The sequence below is a fragment of the Procambarus clarkii genome, chromosome 23 (genome assembly GCF_040958095.1).
Source record: "Procambarus clarkii isolate CNS0578487 chromosome 23, FALCON_Pclarkii_2.0, whole genome shotgun sequence".
Taxonomy (NCBI): domain Eukaryota; kingdom Metazoa; phylum Arthropoda; class Malacostraca; order Decapoda; family Cambaridae; genus Procambarus; species Procambarus clarkii.
The window spans coordinates 22,873,464-22,898,190 of NC_091172.1; the positions used below are offsets into that span (position 1 = coordinate 22,873,464).

Consider the following 24,727-nt stretch of genomic DNA (forward strand, 5'->3'; position numbering starts at 1 on the left):
ATTTCCCTGACTAACAAGCAGAGATTAAAAGCAAATAAGGATAACCAACCTTGTAGCCTAAGCCCCTCTTTTGTTTTTTGATTGTGCTGTACAGGCTAACTTCTTGTTATTAATTTTTATCACGTGGATAAGGGATATTATTTACCAGAGTCATCTTTCTTCCTAACTCTCTCTCTCTTAGCTTGAGAGAATATTTTCATTTTAAAAACTCTCATATGTATCGCTTTAAACCTCGTTTGAGTCACTTATGTTATTAAGTGCACAGTGTGTGTGTCCAAGACCTGAATCTTGCACTCAGCTCAGAGTGTGCACCAGGGGAGCTCTTAGTCACACAAAACACTAATAAACACAGAGTCTGCTCACTAATTAATTACTCTGAGCTTAAAACACTCCAACCCAATATACCTGTATACATGAACGAGCAATATCAGCGCCCGCTGACGTTCCCACATTGCTGTGACAGTCACTGCAGAAGTAATGTGGATCTATTTGCTATAGGTATACAAAAATCAGGTTTATATACATTTCTATATTCTCAAGGACAAAAGAGAAACGACATCATGTATCCGTAAAAAATCTTTTTAGTAAATTACAAAAGTATTTTTTTTCAAAATAAGGTTTACACAAAATGGTGGTGAGACTACAGTGGAACTTTGAGCAATTGATCACACATCGATCTCTGACAGGCTGTTCCTGAGAGTTCTGCATCTCGTGGAACCCGCACCCCACACATGTGCAGGTGTGGGAACCCGCACCCCACACATGTGCAGGTGTGGGAACTCGCACCCACACATGTGCAGGTGTGAGAACCCGCACGTACCCACACATGTGCAAGTGTGGGACGATGGTTGGCAAACATGACATATATATACACAGAATGTAATGACATATATAAACACAGAACAAGTGAGTGAATGATTGTTATATACAATGTTATGTAAATGCCTAAATTATACACACTGAGGTCTTCATTCATCTGAGTATACACACAATGGGATACTAATTTACAACAGTATACACACACTACGGTACTCATTCACCAGAGCATACACACAATAGGATATTCATTCACTAGTTTACACACACTGGGGTTCTCATTCACCAGAGAATACACACAATAGGATATTCATTCAGCAGAGTATACACACACACCGAGGTACTCATTCAGCAGAGTATACACACACACCGAGGTACTCATTCACCAGAGTATACACACACACCGAGGTACTCATTCACCAGAGTATACACACACACCGAGGTACTCATTCACCAGAGTGCAAAATAAAAGTTAACAAGTACTAACAATACTACTTTGTTACAATGTAATACAATTTGTTTATTCTTGCATTACTGAAATTTTTTAACATTTTATTACATTATCTGGCTTTTGTATGAGACAAAAATTGCAATAAAATATACCAGCTGGGTTTTGTATAATTATCTGATACATAATGTTCTTCTATCTTTACACAGTACACTGTGTGGGGTGTTGATGCAAGACGTGGCAGCGCTGCCTGTGAGTGTGGGGTGTTGATGCAAGACGTGGCAGCGCTGCCTGTGAGTGTGGGATGACTACAGATTTTTTCTTTTTAGTGTTTCCCCGATGGGCGAGTATATTGGTCAGGTGTCATCGGTCCACCTGCGCCGGGCTTGGGATCCCGCGAGCTATAAGTCTCTTGGCCTGCACGTGTCCTTGGGCTATGATCCCGCCAGGCTAAGGGCCCGTCGGGCTAAGGGTCCGCCGGGCTAAGGGCCCGCCGGGCTAAGGGTCCGCCGGGCTAAGGGCCCGCCGGGCTAAGGGCCCGCCGGGCTAAGGGCCCGCCGGGCTAAGGGTCCGCCGGGCTAAGGGTCCGCCGGGCTAAGGGTCCGCCGGGCTAAGGGTCCGCCGGGCTAAGGGCCCGCCGGGCTAAGGGTCCGCCGGGCTAAGGGCCCGCCGGGCTAAGGGTCCGCCGGGCTAAGGGTCCGCCGGGCTAAGGGTCCGCCGGAGCTAAGGGTCCGCCGGGCTAAGGGCCCGCCGGGCTAAGGGTCCGCCGGGCTAAGGGTCCGCCGGGCTAAGGGTCCGCCGGGCTAAGGGTCCGCCTGGCTAAGGGGTCCGCCGGGCTAAGGGTCCGCTGGACTAGAGACTGCAGGACAGATAAAGGAGGAGCTACGTCATCTTCTAGAGAGTGCAGACAATTTACACCAAGAACTTGTATACTGAGACAGGGAGACACTGACACACTCACGATATACAGACATTGCCCCGTTGAATCAGTGAACTGCTATCAACACTTCAGGGTAACTGTCATACATGGAAAACATAGTTGTATTAAATGCAGATGAGCAGTCACAATAACGTGGCTGAAATATGTTGATCAAATCACACTAGAAAGTGAAGGGACGACGACGTTTCGGTCCGTCCGGGACCATTCTCAAGTCGATTGTGTTTTCAAGTCGAGAATGGTCCAGGATGGACCGAAACGTCGCCGTCCCTTCACTTTCTAGTGTGTGGTTTGGTCAACATGTATTAATGCATGTTAGCTGCTTAAAAGTTCACATGGCGGTCAACATAATCTGGTTACACTTCACCAATATGTCGGTGCATTAGTTAGTTTCCTGCATATTACCTAACAAATAATTTGCTAATATATTGCGGAAAAACTGCTTCAGAGAGAAAGCGATATTCTCTCACTGCTGGAGTAACACCTTGTGCCTCCTAGGTCATACATATATATATATTCCAGATATGATTAGCAGTAGCCATTTTTAATACCATAGGTTGTAGCTGTAGATATTATCATAACACAATTATAACGTTTGTTCTTCAAACAAGACAATATGAAGCTTCTTGTCAATTTTTATATGGGGCAATACAGCTGTATTCTACAGGAGGGCCCAAGTCATGGACCAGGTGAGGGTACTACAGGAGGGCCCAAGTCATGGACCAGGCGAGGGTACTACAGGAGGGCCCAAGTCATGGACCAGGTGAGGGTACTACAGGAGGGCCCAAGTCATGGACCAAGTGAGGGTACTACAGGAGGGCCCAAGTCATGGACCAGGCGAAGGCACTTTTATTAGACTGCTTCTCTCCTGCACCCATCAAGAGGATCGGTTAATTAGTGTATTCAATACACACCTGTATAGCTTTTACCACAGCGGCTGAAGATGGAACACATTATATTTGTGGCCTGCACACTCTGCCAGTGCTTGGTATGATGGAACAATTGACTTGTTTGTCACATTTTTCTGGTAGAGAGGATCATATTAGCCCAGGTGAAACCCCAGCTTGAAGCGGTCATGTTAATGGTCATGTCACTCTCAAAATACACTAAGGTGACGTAAATGTATCATCAGTCATAACAATGATTCATCCAACCCCTAATGCGTTTAAGCATTTAGGAAAATGCAAACGTTTTGCAGAACCTTCACGGCGTATGACACAAGATGAGGAGGTAAGTGATCACGGGAGGCAGTGGCGCTCCATGGTGTAGCCGGAGTGTATGCGGAGAGTGTTGTGGTCCGGCGTGTTGAGGTCCTTGTGGAGGGTCAGTTTGATCACGGTCTTCACCTCCTGCCGCGGGTCCGCCACCACCTGCGCCAGCCTGCAACACAACCTTCGTCACAAACTAATTGGTTGACTCACTGTACTCTATGTTAAATAGCTAAGCAATCTTAAAAAAAATAAGAGTGATTCATGAAATAGCTAACCCAACGAAGCCGTAAATGCCAGGACATTGCTGCAGATCTTCACTGCTCAAACAATTGAGTATTAGCGATAAGACCTATCCATGTATGTATAATGACTTACTGTTAATATATAGCTCTTGAGATAGAACATTCTCTAACTAGTTGATGTTGTAGTTATAAGGTGTGAAGGATAGATGAAATTGTTTATGTAATAATCTAAGTTGAGTTCTGATAAAGACCTTTTGTGCCCTCTGTAATGCTTTTTACGCTACCGCTCACAGGATGGGTATGGGGTGAACAATAAACTAGCCGCCTCCGGCGGCAACAATCAATCAAAATCCAGCTGGATAAAATCACCAAGAAAAACTGAAATTGAGGGGACTTATGACAAGCTGCCGGCTTCCTGTTCCCGTCCAGGCCACTAGAAAGAGTGGTGGCCCTCAGGTAATATTCAGGTAACAATACTTCAAGACAATTCAGAGTTGTTGGTAAATATTATATGAAATGACAAACCAAAGTACAGTATATCATTATGCAAAGGATGTGACTAATGTTTGTTGCAGAATCAACATGTTATGAATACAATGTATTCAACGAACATAGAGAAATGAGGAATACATGAAGAATATAGAAAAGTGAGAGTGAGTTACCTCTTGGAGGAGTGACCGTCGTGGAGGTAAAGCTCGACCAGGGAGCTACGGAGGCCCAGGGGCCGGTCACAGCTCAGCCTCAGCACGTCATGGGCCGCCCTGTCAACACAACATTTCATGTTAACTTGTCATTCTTGTTCACTTTATACTTCTCATCGCCCCATCTTAAGTGATAGCTCAAGTTACTGTATTTTGCTTAAACTTAAATGTGGTTAAATTTATTTAGAGAACTTACAAATTCACATTTGTGCATTATATTAGAAGTCCACAATACATTTAAAGTATAGGTTGATGAAAACTGTACACAGTGCCATGAGACCATGTTTCCCCTTCCCTGTACGCTTCACAAAACATCCGACCTACGCATTTAATATTTAAGTAAGATAAACCAGGCTGGCGAGGTAAGACTTCTGTAAGGTTCATGTTAGGTCAATGTTCTGTAGTAAGACAATGGCAGTGTTGGGTTCTGTAGTAAGACAATGGCAGTGTTGGGTTCTGTAGTAAGACAATGGCAGTGTTGGGTTCTGTAGTAAGACAATGGCAGTGTTGGGCTCTGTAGTAAGACAATGGCAGTGTTGGGTTCTGTAGTAAGACAATGACAGTGTTGGGTTCTGTAGTAAGACAATGGCAGTGTTGGGTTCTGTAGTAAGACAATGGCAGTGTTGGGTTCTGTAGTAAGACAATGGCAGTGTTGGGTTCTGTAGTAAGACAATGGCAGTGTTGGGTTCTGTAGTAAGACAATGGCAGTGTTGGGCTCTGTAGTAAGACAATGGCAGTGTTGGGCTCTGTAGTAAGACAATGGCAGTGTTGGGCTCTGTAGTAAGACAATGACAGTGTTGGGTTCTGTAGTAAGACAATGGCAGTGTTGGGTTCTGTAGTAAGACAATGACAGTGTTGGGTTCTGTAGTAAGACAATATATTTGATTAACTTTGTAGTATTTAGAAGTTGAATGTTTCTGGTTGAGTGGTCAACACAGTCGGATTTCTACGACTCCCGCGGCAGGGCAGAAACCCTTGGGCATATTTCTTTACACCTGATGCCTTTATTCACCTAGCAATAAGCAGGAACCCGGGAGTCAGGCAACTGTTATGGGTTGCATCCTGGGAACGTTGTGTATAACTAGGGAGACCTCGATAGGCCTAACAGACTTCATGCCCCCGAGAAGGGGAAGCTGTTGTACATAGTGTCATCTTGACTACAACAAGAGCCGGTGTGTTGTGGAGTGTGTTGTACAGGTGTTGTGGTGCCATGCTTGCCCTAAGGTAGTGTATTGTTGTACAGTGTTGTATGGTGTTGACAGTTGTCGTGGGCCGGTACACTCACCTAAGGTAGTGTATTGTTGTACAGTGTTGTATGGTGTTGACAGTTGTCGTGGGCCGGTACACTCACCTAAGGTAGTGTATTGTTGTACAGTGTTGTATGGTGTTGACAGTTGTCGTGGGCCGGTACACTCACCTAAGGTAGTGTATTGTTGTACAGTGTTGTATGGTGTTGACAGTTGTCGTGGGCCGGTACACTCACCTAAGGTAGTGTATTGTTGTACAGTGTTGTATGGTGTTGACAGTTGTCGTGGGCCGGTACACTCACCTAAGTAGTGTGGAGCGGGAGATGAGGAAGGCTTCACAGTTGAGGTACCGCTCCACCCCGCGGTACAGCACGCTCTTCAGCTTGTTCATCACCAGCAGCGCCTCCACGCTCTCAACCTCCTCTGTAACAACACACACACACTTATACCTCATGATAACAAACCTCTACAAAACACACCTAATTGCAAAAAATATTACCACACACCCGGTGCACGTGGCTGCTGTACTCCCTCACTCATGAGTGGTGTGTGCAGCTGCTAGGTCATCTCTGGCTATATTACCAGGTCAGCTGGCTTGACGTCACTCAGTGAATAATATTTTAATTTATGATATTTATGAAGAATTAATTAGCAAGAGGGTTAGCAATGTTAAATTTACCTTCTTGTTAAAAACTGTTCCATAAAAATATATTGTAATTCATAATTGGGCATGTATCCCTCTGTGACCTGATCTGACCTGACCTTATCACACCTGTTGTAATTGTTATTATTATTATAGAAAATCAGTAGGAGTCATGCGGAGGACTCGAACCTTCACAATGGGTACTCCCAAACACACGCCTTAAACCACTGATCCACAATACATTCCTTAACAGTTATGTAACCTGGGATTCAACTGAATTCTCTGGGGTTCCTGAGTCTTGTACTGACAACACACCTGGGCTTCACACAGCAGCGCCAGGTACATTTATTGGCTACACTGGTGTCCCACGCTTGCAAGTGTGGCGGTGAGGTAATGACTTGTTTATGAGGAGAGATGGTAAGGTGAGGGAGCTAAGGTGAAGGGAGCTAACGTGAGGGAGCTGAGGTGAGGGAGCTAAGGTGAGGGAGCTAAGGTGAGGGAGCTAAGGTGAGGGAGCTAAGGTGAGGGAGCTAAGGTGAGGGAGCTAAGGTGAGGGAGCTAAGGTGAGGGAGCTAAGGTGAGGGAGCTAAGGTGAGGGAGCTAAGGTAAGGGAACTAAGGTGAGGGAGCTAAGGTAAGGGAGCTAAGGTGAGGGAGCTAAGGTAAGGGAACTAAGGTGAGGGAGCTAAGGTGAGGGAGCTAAGGTGAGGGAGCTAAGGTGAGGGAGCTGAGGGGAGGGAGCTAAGGTGAGGGAGCTAAGGTGAGGGAGCTGAGGTGAGGGAGCTAAGGTGAGGGAGCTAAGGTGAGGGAGCTAAGGTGAGGGAGCTAAGGTGAGGGAGCTAAGGTGAGGGAGCTAAGGTGAGGGAGCTAAGGTGAGGGAGCTAAGGTGAGGGAACTAAGGTGAGGGAAGCTGGTGTCATCTTGCGTCTGGTCCATCGTATTGCGTTAAACCTCACGAACAAGACCATATACGTTAATTAGTAATTGTTGTTCACATGTCATTAAAGCTCTCGAAGCCACAATATATTTACAAATAATAATGTATAAATAGTTAATGTTTTATTCCCTGTAACTCTCGTACATAAAACCAACAGAGTGATGTAGCACTGTAGTAAGGAAGGCCGGGGAGCCGAGGCGGCCTGCGCCGGCCTGGTGCTGTACTACATCACTAACACCTGCGTGTATTTTCACCCTCTACGTCATCGCTACTCTTCAAGTAAACCTAACCAAAATAACAGATAGAAAGTTGTGTTGTATATTTGGCGTGCGCAAGTGTGACGTCACATTTTATGGGGCTCAGGTGCGCGGGTCCTGGACAACTGTGGCCGGACCCCAAGAGCACCACACGCGCGCCACCACAGGAACACGTAACAAAGTCGTGTGTACACACACAGGTGACATTCGGTGGTGTAGCAACACCTACCCAGTTAGCACATGGGTTGTATATCTTATTGTTGGGTACAAGAAGCCTGTTAGGGTAATTAAGATCCTCCTATGGGTTCACCTACTGACCTTGCCCAGGATGCCAACCACAACAGTTGGCCAAACGTCTCGTCCTGCTCTTGGACCAATTAATTATAAACCAACTTTGATACTCTAGCTAAGTTATACAACTAGGACAACATGATCACTGGAAACATTAGACAACAGTGGGTTGAGGGGGCGTAGGGGACGACTACCATAACATATATATACCTATGAACACTTCCTGGCAACTGACCCTCCCCGTGACGCAGGAGACGTAGTAGCAGGTGGGCAGGAAGAAACTTATGAGGTAAGTTTACGTGGTACGTACACCATCTACGTGGTATGTGGTTAGAAACTGACCCACCTCTGGCGCCCGGTCCGTGTCGTAGGAGACCCTATATAGTCGTCCGGCTTACCCCTGGCGCCCGGCCCGTGACGCAAGCCCTAGTAGTATATGACGTCAGGCCACCTTTGACGTTATCTACGCACACACTCCTCAAGTATAACGTATTTCATACAAACGTACAAATAAAATATTAATTAACAAGACAGGAATGAAGACTAAACCACACACCAGAAAATGAGACGACGACGTTTCGGTCTGTCCTGGACCATTATCAAATTGATTGTGTCGACTTGTCGATGATCGATCGACTTGATAATGGTCCAGGACGGACCGAAACGTCGTCGTCTCCTCATTTTCTGTTGTGTGGTTTAGTCTTCATATCTTAAGCCATATTAATATGACTCATTGTCTGCAAGACAGGAATATTTGCAAGATTGCACTTGCAGTACATTACCTCTATAGGTTACTATGTTTGAGACCAATATTGGTGGCGTAACTAAACAAATCAATGATGGAATGTCGTTTGTCCCGCGACAAAGGTCACTTGTAACCTCCACATAGGTTAGGTGAGCAAACCAGCTGGAGCGGGCTGCTACTGGGTGTCTTGTCCGTCCAGTTTATCACAGCAGTTTAAGACTCTTATTTTCGAGTCGAGAGAAACGATGCATTCTCTGCAGGCATGGTTTTCCTTCCAACAACTTCAGTTGACACTTATCATGAACTGACAAAAACTCTCACAAATCAGGCCAGACTTGGGGAGTAGAAGAACTCCCAGAACCCCATCAAGCAGGTATCAAGCAGGACGTTCCCTAACTGCCTGGGTTATGTGGTATTATGTAGGGCTGACACTATCAGTAAACACCGACCTTATTGACACTCACTGATGGTGAGAGGTGATCACAGCAGTGTCCGCACCCCAGCTGCTGCACCATGGGTATATAGTTCTTATATGACCCAGAAGATTGAGAGAGGCTACCAACACGGTGTTGGGGTGGTGGGGTCGACGTTGGTCCTGGACCACTCTCACGGCCCACATGGTCTATTTCCAGACCTAACTCAGCCTTGCCAGTGGAGGAGTGCAAGTGAGCACATCGGTGCTGGAGTACCTTGACGCTCTCATCCTAAACATCAAACTAACTTTCTCCCCCGAAATTATGAATGGTAAGACGAACCCTCATGAAGGTGGACAACAGCAAGGCGCGTGACTGACCGCATACTGGTGTGTTGCCACCGTCCAGGCTACCATACTGGTGTGTTGTCACCCAGGCTACCATACTTGTGTGTTGCCACCGTCCAGGCTACCATACTGGTGTGTTGCCACAGTCCAGGCTACCATACTGGTGTGTTGCCACAGTCCAGGCTACCATACTGGTGTGTTGTCACCCAGGCTACCATACTGGTGTGTTGCCACAGTCCAGGCTACCATACTGGTGTGTTGCCACAGTCCAGGCTACCATACTGGTGTGTTGCCACAGTCCAGGCTACCATACTGGTGTGTTGCCAGGCGCGCCATATCAATCCCGGTTACAAGGTACAGGTACCTGTTTTTTTTTCGAGTCAATCTGGCCGTTGCCGGCTAGCGTGTGCGCGCATGTTCTAACATACAAACTATCTCTGGCAAAATGCCGTGTGTGTGTGTGTGTGTGTGTGTGTGTGTGTGTGTGTGTGTGTGTGTGTGTGTGTGTGTGTGTGTGTGTGTGTGTGTGTGTGCGCGCGCAGGATAACAACACCAGTCTGGACTACAGCTCTCCAAGCCGTGTTGACGAAGGAACCACCATCGTGGCTCCATCTATATTACATTAAGATATAATGCAGTAATATAGCTTTATACTCTGGCAGTCGTCTGCACGTGGTGCAGATACTTCAATAATTTAAAAGTTGTTATATTTTGCTTCATTAGGAAAAATTCAGAGAAAGAAATAACCTTTTAATTTAGATAAGATAAAAGATTATGTTCCCTGGGGCTCAGGTGGTTTCTTTATCGTTGTCACACAGTGATGTTATCGGCATATTGTCGCTGTCACAGTCACGTGATCACACTCCGGCCTTTCTTTCCGTTTATGCTAACTACTGATAATAATTTTCCTCGTGTCAAGAACGTCCCAACCTTTGTTGTGGCGCCACAGACGAGCTTCTCTGGTGACGTCAGCACACACAACCAGTCCCGGGAGCTGGCCGACGGCCCGACACCCGGCGGACGCCTCACCACAAGTGTCTTCACAATACAGCTAGATGCTTGTTAGTTCCAGTTTCATACATTTTCTAGCCTCGCTAACTTGACGTAGGCCAATGTCCTCTGGCTGAACCTAAGTTGCACATAACACGGAACACATCCGCATGACGACAGTGGTGTGACCGAGTGACAGTTGATGGCTCCACAATCTTACAAAGTGATTATTATTTATTAATATTAACATAGGTATATGAGCATGTATACAGGAACCCTAAATAATACGAACAGTAACATATTTTGTGATACCTAATAAGTCGCTATGGTGGAGGATGGTTAGTGATACAACTGAGGCACACTACTGACGACTCCACAACAACAACAACAACAACAACAACAAGAACAACAAGAACAACAAGAACAAGAACAACAAGAACAAGAACAACAAGAACAACAAGAACAAGAAGAAGAAGAAGACCCAGCCACCTCTTTATAGTATTCTCTCTAACTGTGTGCACCATAGTACGTGTACTGACGTAATGGACAATTACATAGTAGAATTTGGTACTATTCACTCTATAATTCGGAAAAAATAAAGCTAAAACCAAACTTAAATATTCTTAGGTTTAGTCTAGCACATATATGTACTATATTACGCCTCATATAGCGTGTATTATTATGCCGAGGATGGTTAGGTTAGGTTTTATTACCAATATAAATACAAAACTTTTTCCAGTTTGTTCAAATTCAATAGTACCAAATTCTACTTTCTAATTGTCCATTACGTCAACATATGTACGATGGTCCAGATGGTTACTACAAGTACTGTCTAAGTGTACTGAGTGTAGCAAGACCCAAGATATATTACACAGCGACTAACAACTGAGGAAAAATTGCCTCACCAAACAGTGTTCACGTATGACGTCACGATGTCCCCTTCACCGCCCTGGATAACAAAGAATTCGTTCAACACGTCTTCCTACTCAATACATTCTCCTGTTTAGATAGTGGTTTTGTAACTATGCGCACCATAGTATACCTTATGGAGTGATTTGATTGTTGCCGCCGGAGGCGGCTAGTTTATTGTGCACCCCATACCCATCCTGTGAGCGGTAGCGTAAAAAGCATTACAGAGGGCACAAAAGGTCTTTATCAGACCTCATCTTAGATTATTACATAAACAATTTCATCTATCCTTCACACCTTATAGTTATAATGTCAGCTAGTTACATAGAATGTTCTATTTTAAGAGCTATATATTTCCAGTAAGTCATTATACATTAATGGTAGGTCTTATCGCTAATACATAATTGTTTGAGCAATGGGGATATTACAGTCATAGGGGAGCTGCTGTTTGTTATTAGTCCTCACAATACTTAGTTTCTTAGTCTCACATGTCGTTTATCTACTGGGAACGAAATATGGATACAGTGCAAGGATTTCAGGTAATTTATCCATGGTAATAAGATAGGTTGCCATGTCATACAGTGTGAGATTAGGTTTATCTCTAAATGGCTCAATTTTACTACAATCCAAGATATAGTGTTCGAGTGTGTGTCCCTGTCTTTGTCCACACACTTTACACTTTACTTCATCTAGATCCCTATACAAGCCGAACTGCCAGAGATACTTGTAGCCAAGTCATATACGAGCTGTGACAACATCTGTTAGTCTACTGACTTTGTTACTTGCCCCATACACATGTTTTACTTCACACATTTCATTGTGATAAACAATGGACTTGCTAGTTCCAGTTTGCACTGTTCTACTTTCTTCAAATCCATCCAGGAGTTCTCGTCTAATGACACTTTTAAGGGACCTATTTGACAACTCAATATTCCGTTCAGTACTGTCTTTATTTACTGCAGCCTTAGCAAGGGCGTCAACTTTGTCATGTTCCTGCATGCCAATGTGAGAAGGAATCCACAACATTTTTATACCTTATGGTATACAACATTTCCTACTTTATATACAATTTAATATATAATTTAATATATATAAAGTAAACAGAGTTTACTTTAGTCCTCAACTATGTTCAGGGCTAAAGTATACTTACTGACTGGTAAGCACTTAAGTGCGTAACCACAATAAACTTCCAGAGGTTGACAGGTCAGTCCTGTCAGTCCAATATGCAAAGTTTAGTGAGACTAGCCCCAAGCGTCTGGCCTCCACCCTCAGACAGTCAGACATTCTCCCTTACAGCTACATGTGGGTCATGTGGCCGCAGCTACTGGCTGGTCTTATGGATGGTCCACAAAGTCCGGGCCTTATGTTAGCATAATGAAATATAAGAGCTTTGACAATTACTTTTCTTTTTAAACTAATAATGACCGTGGTTGAGAGGTCATGTGAAGAGGAGAGAATGTGCTGGGCTGGGTCGTCCCTTCACACCTGTTCCTCTCCCTCTTGTAGCCACATGAAATTAACATCATTAAATAATTAGCCATCAATTGTTTAATTGTTTAAACAATTAGCCATCAACAACATTAACCAGACATCATTAAAAGATGCAGAAAGTTGCCAGGTCGTTCGTTACTGATAAGAACCAATTATTTGAGAAAATATGACAGCCAAGTTTATTTTTCCATGTAAATTTTACATTTAACATACTAAGAAGGCGGCTAGGCCTACTAATCTAGAGTAGTAGGCTAGGCCTACTACTCTACTTACTGGCATGTTGAAGATATAAGAGCAGCGGCCATGTTCTGCCTACCGTGTACCCTCCACTGTGTACTATACCCACCTCCGTGTACTGAATAATTACCACTATATTCCGTGAGACAATCCACAGGAACCGTGATGAGGGTTCGAACCTATGCCCTAGGTATATGTATTCCCAGACACACGCTCTAGACGACTAGGCCACGACATGGCAAAAGAATTGCAACCTGGGGTTCTACTGAACCCACGAGGACTCCACGAGAGCGTGTGCCTGGGAAGATCCAGTGCATAAGTTCGAATCCTCATCACGGCTCCTGTGGATTTTCTCACTGATTTCACGTTACTGTGATTTCTCTGACTATGTTCTGTGTAATGACCACTGCATGTGTACTGTATACCAATCTATGTATACAAAGCTCTTCCAGTCCATGTGGCCTGAAGGCGAGGTCTCACAACAGTTAAAAGATGTCAGCACGGTTCGTATATACAAGATGCAAACTCTCAAACGACACGGCTGTCGGGTACTTATCAACTGGGTGCCAAGTCATGTGGGAATAATAGGAAATGACATTGCAGACGAAGCTGCAAAACTTGCAACTAAGAGAAGAAATGTAGACATTTACATACCACAGAGTCTATCACAGATTAAGAAAGTAATTAGAAACAGAACAATGCAAAAGATGTACAGTGACCACAACACAGCAGTTGCAACATCAGGATCTGCGGGTTGGTACAAGAATTCAACCAACTACGAACCACTTAGTTTGATGAAAGGGAGCAGTAGAACAAAGGTGCACTTACATCGCATCAGGCTTGGATACCCATGTGCATGGGAAATAGGCTTACAGGTTCCGGAAGATGAGAGGAAATGTCAGCACTGTGGAGAAATGCCCGACAGACCACTGGAACATTATCTAACACAGTGCACAGTTACAAACCCATTAAGATTTCAACTTAGATTCAACAGAGCAGAAGTTGTTAAACACATGTGGCAGAATCTTACTGAAGCGACCATACGAGTCATAAATACTCATACTCCGCCCAAGTAAAACAGAAACAAGCAACACTTAGTGGGCCAGCCAGAAGCTTAGGGCCCGCCCAGTGGGCCAGCCAGAGGCTTAGGGGCCGCCCAGTGGGCCAGCTAGAGGCTTGGGGCCCGCGCAGGAATATCCTTGAAAAAAATCTACAAGAGGAAAGGCAACGAGCAGTCTTGCGTTAATCACCTGGGGTATTTCTGGGAAGATCCTGGGGTCAGATTCACGAAGCAGGCGATGAGTCACAATAACGTGGCTAAAGTATGTTGACCAGACCACACACTAGAAGGTGAAGGGACGACGACGTTTCGGTCCGTCCTGGACCGAAACAATCGACTTTAGAATGGTCCAGGACGGACCGAAACATCGTTGTCCCTTCACCTTCTAGTGTGTGGTCTGGTCAACATACTTCACGAAGCAGTTACGCAAGCTCTTACGAACCTGTACATCTTTTCTCAATCTTTGGCGGCTTTGTTTACAATTATTAAGCAGTTAGTGAGCTCCGAAGCACCAGGAGGCTGTTTATAATTAAAACAACAGTTGATTTTGAAGTTTTCATGCTTGTAAACTGTTTAATTAGTGTAACCAAAGCCGTCAAAGATTGAGGAAAGATGTACACGTTCGCAAGTACTTGCGTAACTGCTTCTTGAATCTGGCCCCAGGCTGACTCGTATCCTGCTCAACCGTTTCCTGCAACACCTTGAGCAGTCTCCTCCCAGAAAGCCAATGCGGCTTCCGCGCAGAACGCGGAACTGTTGATATGATATTTACCGCACGCCAGCTCCAAGAAAAATGCATAGAGCAGCGTAGCGACCTCTACGTGACCTTCGTCGACCTGACCAAACTTCCAAACAAACGGACAGCAAATATGGCTTGTGGAAGATAACTGAAGTTTGGCGTCCCGGCAACTTTATTGCAACTGTTCGGCTCGTCCACGACGGCACGAGGGCGATAGTACTTGATGAAGAAGAGTCAAAAGCCATCTTAGTGAGGAACGGTGTGAAGCAGAGCTGCGTTCTGCGACCACTGTGTACTGTACACCGACCACTGTGTACTGTATACCGACCACTGTGTACTGTATACCGACCACTGTGTACTGCATACCGACCACTGTGTACTGTATACCGACCACTGTGTACTGTATACCGACCACTGTGTACTGCATACCGACCACTGTGTACTGTATACCGACCACTGTGTACTGTATACCGACCACTGTGAACTGTATACCGACCACTGTGAACTGTATACCGACCACTGTGTATAATGACAAATATGTACTGAGTACCGACCACTGTGTACTGTATATACCGACCACTGTGTATAATGACAAATATGCACTGTGTACCGACCACTGTGTATAATGACCACTATATACCGTATTATATACGGTATATATAATTATATTGTATATGTATATATTATATGCAAGCCCACATCATGCCGGCCTGTCACAGGTCATGCATCAGTGTACAGATTTTCCACAAAGTATTGATGAACTGGAATAAACTCTCCCTGCAGATCAATATAGTAAGCACGATAAAAAAATAACATTATATAATATTATGGGAGCCCACGTATGCCTTCCGTATTACATGTTCCGAAGTGCGGTCCCGCGCACATCTGGCAGCTTTCAAACTCTTAAACGGAATTTTCCAGGCGTAGTTGTACAGCACCTGGTGTACGTTGGTAGTGGGCGCGGTCACCGCTGGTGTTGTGTATTGTCTCACGACCCACACACTCGCATACAACATGTGTATGAGGAAGTAACGGTCGCCACCGTTAATACGCTTCTGTGTATTCAATGAACGCGACTGCACATCTCTGGCGGTGTCTGGCAATGATTTCGATGATGCCTCTACATAATTACTCGTAATTTCATTAAATCATTAAAATATTATAATGTTCAATTGTACGGTTATAATTCAGTGTTGCAGCGTCATATTATACAGGTGAGGCCTACTGATACAAGCTGTGCTGACCAGATGATTACATGGTAACCAAAGTGTCGGGGCGCCCCGGCCCCCATGTGAGCAGGTCCACGCAGGTGTACGTGACGCCCCACACACCACACCCCTGCTGAGGCATCTTCACATGTCACTACTCGCCACACCTGCCACTACTCGCCACACCTGCCACTACTCTCCACACATGCCACTACTCGCCACACCTGCCACTACTCGCCACACATGGCACTACTCGCCACACCTGTCACTACTCGCCATACCTGCTAAATGATGGCCCCCCATACAGGACGAATGTGGGTGTCCACTACCACTCACAGGACGGGTGTGGGGTTCCACTACCACTCACAGGACGGGTGTGGGGGTTCCACTACCACTCACAGGACGGGTGTGGGTGTCCACTACCACTCACAGGACGGGTGTGGGTGTCCACTACCACTCACAGGACGGGTGTGGGGGTTCCACTACCACTCACAGGACGGGTGTGGGGGTTCCACTACCACTCACAGGACGGGTGTGGGTGTCCACTACCACTCACAGGACGGGTGTGGGTGTCCACTACCACTCACAGGACGGGTGTGGGGGTTCCACTACCACTCACAGGACGGGTGTGGGTGTCCACTACCACTCACAGGACGGGTGTGGGTGTCCACTACCACTCACAGGACGGGTGTGGGGGTTCCACTACCACTCACAGGACGGGTGTGGGGGTCCACTACTACTCACGGTATGGGTGTGATTGTCCACTACCACTCACAGTATGGGTGTGATTGTCCACTACCACTCACAGGACGGGAGTGGGGGGTTCACTACCACTCACGGTATGGGTTTGGGGGTCCACTACCACTCACAGTATGGGTATGGGGGTCCACTGCCACTCACGGTATGGGTTTGGGGGTCCACTACCACTCACAGTATGGGTATGGGGGTCCACTGCCACTCACAGTATGGGTATGGGGGTCCACTACCACTCACAGTATGGGTATGGGGTCCACTGCCACTCACAGTATGGGTATGGGGGTCCACTACCACTCACAGTATGGGTATGGGGGTCCACTGCCACTCACGGTATGGGTTTGGGGGTCCACTACCACTCACAGTATGGGTATGGGGGTCCACTGCCACTCACGGTATGGGTTTGGGGGTGCACAATAAGCGAAATAAACAAAATAGTTCTACCAGAATTGGAGGTCTCACCACATATTAAATATGTACCCAACTCAACTAATGATTAATCAGCCAATTACTCCATGGGATAACTGGGATTAAGTGCTTAATTGCACACTAGTTTCTTTATCAGCCACCTCACCCTGTCAGAGTAAATGAGACAAATGTATGTGAATGCATGTGTGTGTGTGTATATATGTATGTATATGTGTGTGTGTGTATGTATATGTATGGGTATAAAGTATATATGGAAGCTGATCAGAATTACATTTCACCTTTGTGAATGTACATTAATGACACTATGTAAAAGACACATCTAACACTTTATGTAGGGCATACGTAAATCTGTGTATCTATGTATTTACGTATGTAGGTTAGCTTAGCATTTTAAAAGCACCGAATCACCTTCTGTGGTTGAGTGTTCAATAAACCCTTGAACTATATGTTTAACACTTCTCTAACCCTGTCCATGGAGGACAGAAGAAAATGTATATATGCTGGTTAGCATTGTAAATGTCTGGCCACGTCTGTGGTAGAAAATAATAATAATAAAAAAAAACACTTGAGGGAGTCCCATGTTCTCGCGACCACCACCTCCCTGAGGGAGAGATACCTGACATCAACACTTGAGGGAGTCCGATGTTCTCGCGACCACCACCTCCCTGAGGGAGAGATACCTGACATCAACACTGGAGGGAGTCCCATGTTCTCGCGACCACCACCTCCCTGAGGGAGAGATACCTGACATCAACACTTGAGGGAGTCCCATGTTCTCGCGACCACCACCTCCCTGAGGGAGAGATACCTGACATCAACACTTGAGGGAGTCCCATGTTCTCGCGACCACCACCTCCCTGAGGGAGAGATACCTGACATCAACACTTGAGGGAGTCCCATGTTCTCGCGACCACCACCTCCCTGAGGGAGAGATACCTGACATCAACACTTGAGGGAGTCCCATGTTCTCGCGACCACCACCTCCCTGAGGGAGAGATACCTGACATCAACACTTGAGGGAGTCCCATGTTCTCGCGACCACCACCTCCCTGAGGGAGAGATACCTGACATCAACACTTGAGGGAGTCCCATGTTCTCGCGACCACCACCTCCCTGAGGGAGAGATACCTGACATCAACACTGGAGGGAGTCCCGTGTTCTCGCGACCACCACCTCCCTGAGGGAGAGATACCTGACATCAACACTGGAGGGAGTCCCATGTTCTCGCGACCACCACCTCCCTGAGGGAGAGATACCTGACATCAACACTGGAGGGAGTCCCATGTTCTCGCGACCACCACCTCCCTGAGGGAGAGATACCTGACATCAACACTGGAGGGAGTCCCATGTTCTCGCGACCACCACCTCCCTGAGGGAGAGATACCTGACATCAACACTGGAGGGAGTCCCATGTTCTCGCGACCACCACCTCCCTGAGGGAGAGATACCTGACATCAACACTTGAGGGAGTCCCATGTTCTCGCGACCACCACCTCCCTGAGGGAGAGATACCTGACATCAACACTTGAGGGAGTCCCATGTTCTCGCGACCACCACCTCCCTGAGGGAGAGATACCTGACATCAACACTTGAGGGAGTCCCATGTTCTCGCGACCACCACCTCCCTGAGGGAGAGATACCTGACATCAACACTTGAGGGAGTCCCATGTTCTCGCGACCACCACCTCCCTGAGGGAGAGATACCTGACATCAACACTTGAGGGAGTCCCATGTTCTCGCGACCACCACCTCCCTGAGGGAGAGATACCTGACATCAACACTTGAGGGAGTCCCATGTTCTCGCGACCACCACCTCCCTGAGGGAGAGATACCTGACATCAACACTTGAGGGAGTCCCGTGTTCTCGCGACCACCACCTCCCTGAGGGAGAGATACCTGACATCAACACTTGAGGGAGTCCCATGTTCTCGCGACCACCACCTCCCTGAGGGAGAGATACCTGACATCAACACTTGAGGGAGTCCCATGTTCTCGCGACCACCACCTCCCTGAGGGAGAGATACCTGACATCAACACTTGAGGGAGTCCCATGTTCTCGCGACCACCACCTCCCTGAGGGAGAGATACCTGACATCAACACTTGAGGGAGTCCCATGTTCTCGCGACCACCACCTCCCTGAGGGAGAGATACCTGACATCAACACTTGAGGGAGTCCCATGTTCTCGCGACCACCACCTCCCTGAGGGAGAGATACCTGACATCAACACTTGAGGGAGTCCCATGTTCTCGCGACCACCACCTCCCTGAGGGAGAGATACCTGACATCAACACTTGAGGGAGTCCCATGTTCTCGCGACCACCACCTCCCTGAGGGAGAGATACCTGACATCAACACTTGAGGGAGTCCCATGTTCTCGCGACCACCACCTCCCTGAGGGAGAGATACCTGACATCAACACTTGAGGGAGTCCCGTGTTCTCGCGACCACCACCTCCCTGAGGGAGAGATACCTGACATCAACACTTGAGGGAGTCCCATGTTCTCGCGACCACCACCTCCCTGAGGGAGAGATACCTGACATCAACACTTGAGGGAGTCCCATGTTCTCGCGACCACCACCTCCCTGAGGGAGAGATACCTGACATCAACACTTGAGGGAGTCCCGTGTTCTCGCGACCACCACCTCCCTGAGGGAGAGATACCTGACATCAACACTTGAGGGAGTCCCATGTTCTCGCGACCACCACCTCCCTGAGGGAGAGATACCTGACATCAACACTTGAGGGAGTCCCATGTTCTCGCGACCACCACCTCCCTGAGGGAGAGATACCTGACATCAACACTTGAGGGAGTCCCGTGTTCTCGCGACCACCACATTCGAGCGGGAAGCAATATTTGCCGTTGTTTCAGGCTCCAACCTTGACGATTTATCTGTCACGTTATCTTATAAATTTTAAAGCTTTTATTTACATAGATTTCATCCTTCATACAGTTTTTGCCTCACTGGATGTAGTTTATGGCTCACATGCGAAACCAACCTTAACTAAGCATGGCCGCTTGCCAGTATATATTTTATATAACTTTTGTTTACATGTAAAACCAATTTTACCCTTGAAGGGTATTTTGGGGTATTGAGTCGGGCCGTGACGTGTTACCAGAGCATGGTTGACCTTGGCGGGAGAAGGCGGTGTGGCAGCCAACTGTGGCGTCTGGCGCCGCCCAGTCCATACTGTGTGGGACCCGACGCCAGCACCATCACCTCGTCCGGTGCCAGCACCACCACTCCGGCCGACGCCAGCATCACCACCACATTCTTACAGTTTTACCCTTGAAGGGTATTTTGGGGGTATTGAGTCGGGTGATAATGTGTTACCAGAGCATGGTTGACCTTAGCGGGAGGAGGCGGTGTGGCAGCCAACTGTGGCGTCTGGCGCCGCCCGCCCCATACTGTGTGGGACCCGGCGTCTGGCGCCACATGCATCATACTGTGTGGGGCCCGGCGCCAGCACCACCACCACCCCGCCCGGCGCCAGCACCACCACCACCCCGCCCGGCGCCAGCACCACCACCCCGCCCGGCGCCAGCACCACCACCCCGCCCGGCGCCAGCACCACCACTCCGCCCGGCGCCAGCACCACCACCCCGCCCGGCGCCTGCACCACCATCCCCGCCCGGCGCCTGCACCACCATCCGCGCCCGGCGCCTGCACCACCATCCGCGCCCGGCGCCTGCACCACCCCCCCCCCCCCCCGGCGCCAGCACCACCACCACCCCGCCCGGCGCCAGCACCACCACCACCCCGCCCGGCGCCAGCACCACCACCACCCCGCCCGGCGCCAGCACCACCACCCCGCCCGGCGCCAGCACCACCACCCCGCCCGGCGCCAGCACCACCACCCCGCCCGGCGCCTGCACCACCATCCCCGCCCGGCGCCTGCACCACCATCCGCGCCCGGCGCCTGCACCACCATCCGCGCCCGGCGCCTGCACCACCCCCCCCCCCCGGCGCCAGCACCACCACCACCCCGCCCGGCGCCAGCACCACCACCACCCCGCCCGGCGCCAGCACCACCACCACCCCGCCCGGCGCCAGCACCACCACCCCGCCCGGCGCCAGCACCACCACCCCGCCCGGCGCCAGCACCACCACTCCGCCCGGCGCCAGCACCACCACCCCGCCCGGCGCCTGCACCACCATCCCCGCCCGGCGCCTGCACCACCATCCGCGCCCGGCGCCTGCACCACCATCCGCGCCCGGCGCCTGCACCACCCCCCCCCCGGCGCCAGCACCACCACCACCCCGCCCGGCGCCAGCACCACCACCACCCCGCCCGGCGCCAGCACCACCACCACCCCGCCCGGCGCCAGCACCACCACCACCCCGCCCGGCGCCAGCACCACCACCACCCCGCCCGGCGCCAGCACCACCACCACCCCGCCCGGCGCCAGCACCACCACCACCCCGCCCGGCGCCAACACCACCACCCCGCCCGGCCCCCTCCTGACCCTGCCTCATATAACACAACACATACCAACCTCTCACTGTGTTTTACACCTTCGCTCTTGGCTAAATTGCCGGAGTTTTATGTGAGATTCCGGCGGGTGTCTGTGGTTGACAGTGGAGAGATTCCGGCGGGTGTCTGTGGTTGACAGTGGAGAGATTCCGGCGGGTGTCTGTGGTTGACAGTGGAGAGATTCCGGCGGGTGTCTGTGGTTGACAGTGGAGAGATTCCGGCGGGTGTCTGTGGTTGACAGTGGAGAGATTCCGGCGGGTGTCTGTGGTTGACAGTGGAGAGATTCCGGCGGGTGTCTGTGGTTGACAGTGGAGAGATTCCGGCGGGTGTCTGTGGTTGACAGTGGAGAGATTCCGGCGGGTGTCTGTGGTTGACAGTGGAGAGATTCCGGCGGGTGTCTGTGGTTGACAGTGGAGAGATTCCGGCGGGTGTCTGTGGTTGACAGTGGAGAGAAGATGCAGGTCCTCACCTAGTTGTGCTTGCGGGGATTGAGCTTCGGGTATTTGGTCCCGCCTCTCAACTGTCAATCAACTGGTGTACAGATTCCTGAGCCTACTGGGCTCTATCATATCTACATTTGAAACTCCGTTGGGCGCGTTTCCTACACGTATGCTAGTATTACCTAGAAAGGTAAAAACATTTGAGTAAGTACTGTGATCGGGATAATTCCATAGTGGTCTTGAAGTGATTACCACCAGAGTATCTGAGGAGAGGTTGATAGTGGACTGGTGTCCGGGTCACAATCATTTGGGCTCTATAATATCTACTTGGAATCTTTATTCCATAAGGTTCGCCTCCGTTTTATTTACTTCTCTGACACTGAAAATATTAATTATAATATCTCAGGCACATTCAGATTATAATATCTCTGAGGCACTTGGGTTCCTCGTGTGGCCCAAGCACCCTCCCCCCCCCCCCAGGCCAAATGGTCTGTCCCTCTATATCAACTCAATTCCTAATCATATTTTGTTACACGGCGATCATGTCTCCCCCGCTTGCTCTCTTCCTCAGTGATGTGAAGTTTAATTCGGCTACTTTACCACGTAAGAGTGAGAGAGGGGAGAGGGCCCCCAAGAGGGGGGAGAGGGCCCCCAAGAGAGGGGGGAGAGTGCCCCCAAGACAGGGGGGAGATGGCCCCCAAGACAGGGGGGAGAGGGCCCCCAAGAGAGGGGGGAGAGGGCCCCAAGAGGAGAGAGGGCCCCTAAGAGAGAGGGGAGAGGGCCCCCAAGAGAGGGGAGAGGGGAGAGGGCCCCCAAGATAGAGGGGAGGGGGACCCCAAACAGTATATATATCTGACAGTTCAGCCGGGATAAACCATGCCAAGTGCGCGCCCTTGTTTACGCACCAGAGTGGCGCCCAGCAACATTCTACGAGAGCTTCTGCACAGACTGTAGCACGCCCACGTGGGCGTCGACCACCTATTTCCTCCACGCTCTAATGACAGCCCAGGAAAGTCTTGAAGTTCCAGTTGGATAGTGGTTAGTTGCTTCTGGTAACCTGCGTTATTGAGGCTCTTCGTGGTGTGGTCGACACAGTACTGTATCCCGCTCCTGGGGTCACTGAGTCCAAGCTTCAAGTGCTTAAGTCAATGAAATACGATATATATATATATATATATATATATATATATATATATATATATATATATATATATATATATATATATATATATATATATATATATATATATATATATACAGTATTATATATATATATATATATATATAATCACTGACTTATCTCAGTAAACATCTTCAAAGCAACTGCACGCCCTCCCCATCCCCCACCAACACACCCTCCCCACCTCCCACAAACACTCCCTATTTCCTTCAGCATACACCCCAGTTTCTTCCCCAGCACACATACCATTCTTCCATAACCTCCCTGGTCACACTCCCTTCCTCCGATTCCTACCTCTCTGCCCACCAACGCCCTTTCCCCATCTCCTCCCTTCCTGCCCACACATGTGCTTTCCCCACTCTTCTTTTCTGCCATCACATACCCTTACTCCGTCTACTCCCTCCCTGCCCACACTCCCCCTTCCCCTGTCATTGTAACCAAAAGGCCCAGAGAGCAAATATGTTATCTGAACATATGTTTTGAAAATCAATATCTTATTTCACTAATATTTCAACTAATGGTAAAATCTATAGACTTGGCGCTGAACACTTCACATCCACAGACTTTATGAAGGAGGGACATTGGGACCTTTCCCCCTTCTGGGGGCACTGAGATGATCCTGACCCTCCTTCCCTATGATACTTCTGATACAATAATCATTAATCTTTTAAAGTTTAATGAGGGTAGCTCTAAGCATCTTGCCTCGCACAGACAGGTAGACATTCTCCTCTGTAGATATAGATATTACTTTTTTTTTATTATTAATATATGAGGTACATCTGCATTAGTGCAGCTACCCTAGACTATATGAAGTGGAGTACAGTGTGTTAAAAAAGCTAACTAGGTGATGCTAAGACGAGGTGGTTAATATTTATTAAAATCTAGGGACTCGGCTACCCAAATTCCACCGATTTCGTGGCAGTAGCCATGGGAACTTTAACCCTCATTTAGTGGGAGCAATGTGGCAGACCCCCACCCTACCCCAGACCCACCCTTACCTTCACTGTTCACCCTGCAAAGTTGTGTAACAACTACGATTTGTGATGCTTATCTTTAACCGTTCAGTAAGTATCCTTAACAAAACCCCTGGGGCCAAATTCACGAAGCAGTTACGCAAGTATTTACGAACCTGGACACCTTTCCTCAATCTCTGGCGGCTTTGTTTACAATTATTAAACAGTTAATGAGCTCCGAAGCACCAGGAGGCTGTTTATAACAATAACAACAGTTGATTGGGAAGTTTTCATGCTTGAAAACCGTGTAATATACATAACCAAAGCCGTCAAAGATTGAGGAAAGTTTGTTGTTGTTTTAGATTCAGCTACTTAAACAAAAGTTCCAAAGTAGCACGGGCTATGGTGAGCCCGTAGTGGACTTATTTGGCACAGGAGCGGGGCTGTAACTCCTTGAGGAAAGAAGTACAGGTTCGTAAGTACTTACGTAACTCCTTCGTGAATCTGACCCTTGACCACCAATGTGCACGCCATGATAAACAAACCACGATCCACCCTTCCAGTGGAAAACTACAGTTTTCTGAGGAATTTATAAAAGGAAAACTCTCCTCTTATTGATTGATTGATA

At 48.2% G+C, this 24,727-nt stretch overlaps 1 protein-coding gene and 1 long non-coding RNA gene across 2 annotated transcripts in view; one reads left to right on the forward strand and one right to left on the reverse strand.

Annotated features, from left to right (window-relative positions):
- Positions 1 to 304: 304 nt before the first annotated feature.
- On the forward strand, positions 305 to 1,232 carry LOC138367880 (uncharacterized). Its single transcript, XR_011229439.1, has 2 exons — positions 305 to 770; positions 801 to 1,232. It is a non-coding gene; the product is annotated as an uncharacterized lncRNA (long non-coding RNA).
- LOC123763949 (uncharacterized) overlaps positions 562 to 24,727 on the reverse strand; it is a 37,698-nt gene continuing 13,532 nt past the window's right edge. Inside the window, exons 2-4 of the mRNA XM_045751290.2 lie at positions 5,905 to 6,025; positions 4,317 to 4,415; positions 562 to 3,581 (exon numbers count right to left, since the gene is read on the reverse strand). Coding sequence (XP_045607246.1) covers positions 3,440 to 3,581; positions 4,317 to 4,415; positions 5,905 to 6,025 — 362 coding nt within the window. The 3' untranslated portion in view covers positions 562 to 3,439. The remainder of the gene's footprint in view (positions 3,582 to 4,316; positions 4,416 to 5,904; positions 6,026 to 24,727) is intronic.